The sequence below is a fragment of the Loa loa genome (genome assembly GCF_000183805.2).
Source record: "Loa loa unplaced genomic scaffold supercont3.20, whole genome shotgun sequence".
NCBI classification, from domain to species: domain Eukaryota; kingdom Metazoa; phylum Nematoda; class Chromadorea; order Rhabditida; family Onchocercidae; genus Loa; species Loa loa.
In genome coordinates, this window is record NW_018108200.1 from 400,014 (window position 1) to 409,156 (window position 9,143).

The window sequence follows — 9,143 nt, forward strand, 5'->3', positions numbered from 1 at the left end:
CTGCAATGCTGGACATTGCAGATCATTACTAAAAAAGTTTTATCTAACGTTTCTAAGATAAAAAGTTTTATCTAAAAAAGTTTTATCTAAGTTTTATCTCTCTTTTTTATCTAACGATTTTATCCAATTTCGTAAGCTGTTTTTATGAGGAGCTTTAAAAATATTTCCTTCCAGCATTGCAGATCATTACTAAAAAAGGTGACATTAATTATATCGAAGAAATTAATTATATCGAAGGAATTCTAAAACTGTACTGGAATTATGAGATGAATCGATCAGCGTGCACGTCTATTGGGAATCATTAAATTCTCGCCTGACATTCTTCTTGTTACCATGTTACTCGAAAACTTTTCATGGTGCACAATTTCAAAGCATCGTAGATCCTGACTTGACTGCTCCATCCAGTATTTTGTACTTTAGTAAAAATTCATATTCCTATCAACATTTCACAATCCTTGAAAGGTAATTCAAGGATGAGAAGTACCTAGCTATTTATCTCGTAGTCGTATAGATTATTAAGTGCAAAAGTATGAAGTACCAGTTGCAGCTCCGAAAGACAGCTATTTGAAATTTCAGTCAGAATTAAATATCTAAAGAACTACTCTAACTTCAAATAATTGAAGCTTGCATTAAAAACATGTTTTGAAAAAAAAAGCTGCTATTTGAATTGAATTTTACTTCATGAAATCTCCGTATTCATTTTATCAAAAATATCCAAGGCTGTCTTTATGATTACAATTTCCGCAAAATTTAAACAAATTTCGAACTCAGCATACTGGCGATCGAGATTTCTCGTTAACCATGCATTCATTCCTCCGTGGCTGCGATTTTCTCTATTGGTGCTATATATTCAATTATATTCATAGTATCTAAAAATATATTCAGATCAAAATTGCGAAATCCTAATATTAAAAAAACCTGCGTAAGATTTCTTATCGGATCAAGGTTACTTCGATGAAGGTAAACTTGCGAAGCACCAACCTGGTTACCATCGACAATTACATGCATTCATCAAATGCAGGTAAAAAATAGGTTCCCTCTCCCTGGATAAAATATATCGTTTAAGCTCGTACAGTTGTCAAAATATAGAGTAAAAGGATAGCCCTCTTGATCTACAAATTGTCTGCCATCTTATGGTAGCTGTCTATGCAGCCTACACAACTATTCGGTGGATGGAGTGACCTCTGCATAAATATCCACAAACCAATTTTTTGCTTACCGTCTCCAACACTACTACAAACGGCGTACTGCCAAAGTGCCCTCTGATATCACTGTTATGTTCGGAACTTCGTAGCACACAACCTAAATTGGGATGTAAAGTAACGAAGCTAACGAAATGTATGTATGATGTTTTATTCCTTATTAGCTTGCTTGCTTTTCCCGTTTAACTGTTTACTACTTCACATTTTGCCGGCTGACCGACAACAATTACTTAAATTCACCCATCTAGAACTGGATCAAGATGAACCACTCCAAATACGTTTGAAGAAAAATACAGGCATTAATTTATTCAATTTACGAAAAGGAACAAATTTCTTGCTGCTATGTAAAAGCGCATTAAGAAATGAACAGAAAGAAAGAAGCTTCAACGCTTTTCTTTCAAATGCAGACGAAAATAAGGAAGTGCATACAGATTCACATGCAAACAATGAATGCTAAGGTCAAAGTAACTTCCATAAACTTACTCTCTGCTTTAGTATTTGTAAATAAAATTGTTATCGATACTGAAATAAGATTTTAATTCCGCTTCGACATAATTAGATGTCGAAACGGAATTGAAATCTTATTGGAATTCTCTAAAACCCTGTCAATCAACTGAATACAGTTTTCCGTAACAGAAAAAGCTCAAAAATGATAAAATGAACGGAAAAATTCAAAACATAATGTGCAACAAAAGCTTGCAAGTAAATGTAGAATTAAAAATATGGATCAAAGTGGACAAGTACACCTTTAATTTGCATGTAAAAATGAGCGTTATTTCAAAGAAGCAAGGTTACGAAAAGGAATGGAGGACAGAAGCGGGTTAGAGAAGTTCTAAAAATATCGAAAATCAGAGATTTCTTAATGAATTCATATAAAGAGAATACCAAATAAAACATTCTACTCCTATTGGAAGGAAGATTAGTTTACAAAAATCTACAACAAAATAAAATTGGAGACAAAGGTATAAAATAGGAGAAAAATCAAAATGAGTTCCAAGTAAGAGTGACACTAGTTACGGACGAAATTAAGTGACCCATCCAAGATGCAAAAAAATCGAGTTTTCCATAATCGCTAAGTATGAAAATGATGGCATCGCAAATCTTACCGCAAACCTTATCGTAGATTTCTGGTACCGCTTAGTTGCCTTCATCTTATAGCTATTCTGCCCAATAAATAAACAGTGATCTCAACAGTGACTAGTCGTTTACGCATTTTGAAAAGAACAGATTCTCTAAAAATTTTCACATCCTAACATGAACTTTTGGCCTGAATTTTATTCCATCACTTCTAGTCGTCAAAAAGTTCCTTCCAATTAAAACATGTAAAAGCTGATTTTCTTCGCAATTATACCTATATTTTCCCACTTTGTGTTAGAAATCCAAACTTATAAAAATTGGAACACACGCAATAAAGCAAAGGCGGAATCAACGGGAACGAAAATTAAGCTTCAGCAGAAAAAGAAAGCTTGATTTTCGTTGCAATAATCGGAAGTCATCATTAAACCTCAAACACTTCAAAAAGTTATATATTCAAAGAAGATTCATACGCAGCGTCCTTTTTGCTGAATTATATGGTTGAATTAATGGTAAGAGAACAAAGGTATGAAATAGTTAATGAAACATTATGTCAACGCTGTTTGCCGAATGAAAATGCTCACTGAAGAGCACATTTAACAGCATGACAATCTACTTATTGTTACATTACTCTGCGTTTCTGCGGGCCGTATTGTTGGCTGTTTCATTCCTTCGTCCTTAACTGGCATCTAAAAAAAGATTTAGAGTATTATGTAGTATAACTATTATGCACTGTTCAACAAACTGTAAAATCAAAACATATTAAGTAAGGTGAAGTAAATAATAACTAGTCTGATACTCTCAAACCTTGGAAACATTATTAAAGCATTTTGCGAGAAATTTTTCCTGTCCAATGATTCTGAATGGTCCAAAGTGGACAGGAGACGCTAGATAGAAAAGTTAACTGTAGCCTTGTTTTTTTGAGCCATATCCATTAACATCAACCTACGCATAACAGTTTACCTACTGTTACATCATTCTACTGTCCTGCAGAAAGTATTATTAGTTTTCAATACTTATCGCGATGTGCAGTTCATAAAGCCATTGACAATATGGAAGCATGAAAGAATATTTACGGGAAAGAAAAAAGGCACCGTATACCTTGCTCACAGGTTTTAAATGCCGTCCGTATAATCATTAAAGTTATAATCCTCAGCTCCCCCAAACTAGAAATGCTAACCTTATCAAGAATAGCTTCGGCGAGGTCATAAAATGCTTTGTCAATTTGTATATTTGCCTTGGCAGAGGTTTCCAGAAACCTAATACCATGATCGCAAGCTATTTTTTCACCTCTTTCACGAGATACTACTCGCCGCTCTCCCATATCACATTTATTACCCAATAACATCTTTTCCACATCTTCCGACGCATGCTGAAATAAATTTCACGAAAAATTCCACACCACTTACTTCAAATTGTGACATAGTAAAAACACACTGTTTTTTCATGAATTTATAGCCGAAAGAAGAGTTCATAAATTGATCATTTTCTAGGTTGGAGGTTCAGTTACTACACTTTTATTTACATTTACAAATCTTGAAAAAATTTGTTTGTTTCGAATATTGCTCGAAACAAGTACTCCCTTTAGTACTAAGCACAAAATTTCAAAATTGGATACAGAGAGGGATACGGAGTCACTCCTAATATGAAACAATTTGTTGAGTCTGACAAGATTTGCAAACAAATCCTTCCCTCATATCCAATATGAATATCTTGCGTCTTGCAAAATTGACAAATAAATAATTAGAAAAGTTTGCCATTTAAAAAATTCGTCATTCTTGCTTCGTAGAAAAAAGAAAGAAAAAAAAACATAAATCACCTCGTCAATATTCCTTAACCATTTAGCAATATTATCGAAGCTTTTGGCGTTAGTTATATCATAAACTAACATGATACCCATCGCACCTCGGTAGTACGATGTAGTTATGGTGTGAAATCGCTCTTGTCCTGCTGTATCCCTGTAAAATAGCCATAATCAAACAGAGTTGGAAATAAACATACAGGTGCTTATTCACAAAGCTAATTTCTAACTTTAAAATGTTATGCTATACATGTGGAAGAATAAACGTCTTCTCTATCATCCCAGTGATGCTCCGGTGAGTAAATACCGATATACTTACTAAAGAATAAAGCACATAATGGTCTAGCAAACAATGGAACGTCATGTGCCAAGGGTCCGCAAGTTTGATATCGAGAAAGAAGTGAATGACCAAATCGCATCAATCGACAGAGAATTGCAAAACTCTTAGTTCACGTCAATACCAAAAACAGATATTCTGAAGGTGGTCTACTAGAGGAAGATAAGATTTACCAAATCTGCAGTTTAATCTTCTTTCCTTTCAGCTCTATTGTCTTAATTTTGAAGTCGATGCCTGAAAGTTAAAGTCATTAATATTATTTTGAGTCTTCCAGAAGTTACAATTGATCAAAAAGCTTGGAAACTTGACAAATTCGCACGTACTTTTAAGGTAGTCTGGACTGATTGGACCAGCCTAAGTGATATTGAAAACTCTAATTCCAAAGCAATAGATTATCCAATAACCATTCAAGTATTCAAGCTCACTTGAAAATTACTCCCTATAGGAACTAACGTTTCAAGAAAAAAGAACCAAACCTATAGTAGATATGAAAGTAGTATTGAAAGCGTCATCACTAAACCTATACAAAATACATGTTTTTCCAACACCACTGTCACCAATAAGCAATAATTTGAACAATAAATCATACTGCTTTTTTTGCCATTATTAATATCTGGAATTAACCAAAGTCACTGATTTTTATCTAAAAACATATTGCAAATTCTGATTCAGAAGTCAACGATTCATTTATATAGATGTCAAAACACGCAGCGAAATATTGATATTTCTGAAAAAAAAAAGGACGGAAACGAAAAAGTCAGATTAATTTCCAACCTTGCTGTAAACTTCTATAGTCATCTAGAAGTAGGTTTCTTCTCTAGCCATTGCAATATATTTTATAGTTCTACAAGGAAAGTTTGAATAATGGAATTTTTGCTTATGAACACAATATATTCACACTTCCCAGATTCATTTCACCTACAACGAAAATATAGGAAAGTCGCACAACCAATATTACATAATTTTGCTTCTCAAAATCAAACTTTTGCGGGAAAAAAAGAGTATTGCGGACAAGCGAAGATTGCTCTAAGAAAAATCGTGTGCAAACTGTAAACTGTATTGACCATAAAAGTCGCTGATATGGAAAAGAATATTAGAAAGGCAAGACAACCATACACAGTTCCATATCTCCTCGGTGACAAGGTAAATCCAGGAGAATAATTCTCGACCAGTTCCTACTGTTATGAATGGTGAAGTAGTAATATTGAAGCCCTTTATTCAGAAGGAATGACACAGCAGGAAACTGACTACTTGGTAAAAGAAAGAAATGGTACCGAGGACTAACCTCCAAACAGTTTATGTTATACCCCTTTGAATGGAACATAATTCTCATTCATTTGAAAGAGTAAACTGACTAGTAGAGGTAACTCACCACTGTGATATCTGAGATTTTGCGGTCGGCCGAAGTTTCTCCCAGCAGAATTCATAATTCTGCTAATCAATGGACTATTCCGGGAAAAAATACCTTCTCGTTCAAAAGGATGGAATATGTCACAAGTGATTTGCCATTTTCTTTACCTTTGTAAATTTAAAAGTTTGGATAGACCCCTCGAACAAGAATCGATCCACAGGTCAAAATAGCAAATGTAACATCTTTCAAATCATTACATAAGAAATCCCTGCGAGTGTTACTTTATTATTCGACCGACAAGAAAAAATACCAAAGTATACTTAACAGATGGCACTCCTCTACCAGAGCAGACCCAGCGGACTGATTCTCGTCTGAAAGACGAAACAAAGAGTCAAGCGACTAAATCAAGCAGGACTCCTCATCCACGATTCCCCATTACTATCACCTATATCCTCAAAACGGAGACAGACAGAATATGCACGTACGTGTATGTGCAGTCATATTCACCTGTTATGGTCATGCAAGCAATTAACATACACATATGCAGGTATAAATGCACCAGATAGCAGAAACATATATACGTATGTGTAACACAGCAGTAAGCACAAGAAGAAATACATTTGCGAGAGGGAGGTGGAAATCAATATGAAAGAGGTGGAGTAGCGTGGTAAGCAAAATACCGCCATTGGATGAAAAGAGCTGTGACACAAGCGAACAGACATGCAGGAGTAACGACAAAGGGAGCGATTTTCTGGGGAAATTCAGTTGATGTGGGTGTCTCGGAGAAGAGTCCTCTTTCCAGATATAACCGCATCCTAGCAGTAATGTGTAGGCTGAAAAGCCTAAATGTTGGTAGAGAAGGTCAAACATTCTGTCCACTCTATGGAACAACTCTAACAGTCACTTTATTCTATACGATGGCGCCGCCCATCACCATTAGCATCATCATCATTAGCATTATCATCATCATCATCATCAACAATCACATCGCTACTATCACCATCAATATTACCAATTACCACCACCATCGCCATCATCATCATCATCATCACCATCACCATTAACATTATCACCAGTTATGCCTTCATTATTCTGATTTGACTCGCTTTAATGCTCTTATTGCTTATGTTTCATTACATAGACTCTTGAAATTAATGGAAAGTATGTGTGCTTTTCTTGAAAGTATTCTTCACAGCTGAGATCCTTCGATGTTATGAGGGAACCGGGGTATAACATGTTGTTAGATATGTCGTAGGACAAATATTTCCGACATCGACACTGCAGACTACATAGGCTGTTGTGAGTCCATTACTGTTGAAACTATGTCGTCAAAACTATGATAATAACAAGTAGAAGATGGTAATAACCATAACTGACTTCACAGCGCATAAATAGACATCTTGAGCATATGAAAGAATGGTCGACAAATGATGATGCCAGTGAACCTGTTCAATGGTTAACTTCCGTGTCCTATCAGTATCAACGATTTCTTTTGTAGCAATCGACCCAATCACATTATTCGTGCTTTGATGAGCTAAAATCTTCCCTAGAAGAAAATCCTTTTACGACGAAAATGAAGTCTTTCGTAGGTAAATACATCACTTTCGGAGATGTTCACAATCTTTACCTTATATATTCATACTCAAGCAAAAATTGTATGAAGACGCCAAAAAATTTTTTGCGAATTAAAGCAATACCTGTTGCTTTAAAAATGGCTAATTCCCACTTGCATTATTTTCCTGGAATATTCTAAAGGAACAACGTTAAATGGCTACTCACTTAAACTAACGAAGACTAATGCACCACAATTCACTACTTTAGGGATTTGTTAAATCTGGTAAAATTGGCTTACCAAAAACTATTACCGAGGAAGAAATAAACAAAGACGATGAAATAGCTGGCAATACTTTACTTGTATCATTAACGATGCTGATTCTCAGAAAATGTCCAGCATCCATATCCGGACTTTCATTAGCCATTGCTTTTCCTAGATCTCAAGCAATGGGACAGCCAAAAAAATTGATAGGACAGAACAATTGCCACATCATTGGGAAAAGTACATTGAATATAAAATAATGGCACATACCATAGCGGACTCTTTCCCTTGCCTTTTTTTTCCTCACATTTCAAATTTGCGTAATTTTATCCTGTTCTCGGCGAAGTGTCGTCAATTTAGCAATAACTTTTGTCACACCTTCTAGTCCTTCAATTTCAATTTGAATTTTTCCTTTTTTTGGTAGAATCTCCGTTAATGAATTCCGCAAATAAGTTAGCAAGCTTATATGAAATGTTGGAAATTTCTTATAAAAGGAAAGAAGTTTTTTCGTCGGAAAAATAAATAACTCGATCCCTGATGCTTACAGTTAAAGTCCTTCAGGATTGATGAATACTTTTGGAAAGAAAAAGATAGATTTGAGTGTCAAGATCATTGATTAGAATATCATTTGGAAAATGTATGGTTGTCAGAATTCATTTCAGTTAAATAAATTTGAAATGAAATGAGAAACTGGGAAAAAGCAGTAAAAAATCAGCTCCAACTGCTCGGTTGGAAAAGTGAATGAATGAATGGATGGATAAATGCATTCTCCAATCTCTCACATAGCCTACAAAATATTTATATAGAGTTCTGCATATTATGTTATAAACGTACAAACAAGTGCTTACAAACATTTATAAGCTCATGTATACAACTTTAGGTCGGGAAAAAACGGAATAAGAAAGCCGTATTTCGGAAGGAAAATGTGTGAAGACCATCAAGTATGTTCCAGGTATTTTTCATCTTCGGGTAAGGAGCCAAGTGTAAAAGGCCTGAAATGATAAGCAATACAGGTAAGAAAGAGTGATGGGATTGAAGTGAGAAAAGGCATTTGGTTACATGGCTATTCTAGTCAACAGAAAAGAATTTTAACAGATCAGCTCATACCTACCTAAATGCCATTTCAAAATAAAATTAACGGAGGTCTGTAGGGAACACGTCACTCTTCAGAGACCTAGCCACTTTCAGAGCAGTGAAGAAGGGGGAAAGTGTAACTATGTTAAGATGAAGACAACAAAAACGAAAAAAGACTTTGAGAAAAGACAAATCATTTTAGATGTGCTGCTATCCGTGCATAGAAACATCTCACACATTCCAAATACGTACCAAAATATTCCCGTACTAGTGGTACCACGACATGAAAGTCAGTAGTATCAGTCTTCCTGGACATTTCTTACTACTCGAGTAATGTGCTGCAGTATAGGACTGAGAAAGAAGAATGTCATTTGAATGAAATAGAAGAAAAAGATCCTCTCAATCCTTTCCATGTTCACAGATGAATCTATCAGTCTACGATTCGTCTATGAAAATGAAAAAGTTTGCTTGCTTCATGAATTGAAAGG

The 9,143-nt window shown here is 35.0% G+C and overlaps 2 protein-coding genes across 2 annotated transcripts; both read right to left on the bottom strand.

Moving 5' to 3' along the window:
* Positions 1-2,872: 2,872 nt before the first annotated feature.
* LOAG_10079 (RAB-10 protein) lies at positions 2,873-5,018 on the bottom strand (the record flags this gene model as incomplete). The annotated part of the gene is made up of 6 exons (XM_003145606.1): positions 2,873-2,965; positions 3,457-3,648; positions 4,096-4,234; positions 4,588-4,648; positions 4,738-4,768; positions 5,004-5,018. The coding sequence occupies 6 exons, from the start codon at positions 5,016-5,018 to the stop codon at positions 2,873-2,875; spliced, it is 531 nt and encodes a 176-aa protein (XP_003145654.1).
* A 2,081-nt stretch (positions 5,019-7,099) lies between these two features.
* On the bottom strand, positions 7,100-7,744 carry LOAG_10080 (hypothetical protein; the record flags this gene model as incomplete). The annotated part of the gene is made up of 2 exons (XM_003145607.1): positions 7,100-7,311; positions 7,618-7,744. 2 exons carry the CDS (start codon positions 7,742-7,744, stop codon positions 7,100-7,102), a joined length of 339 nt encoding a protein of 112 aa, XP_003145655.1.
* Between the last annotated feature and the right edge of the window lie 1,399 nt (positions 7,745-9,143).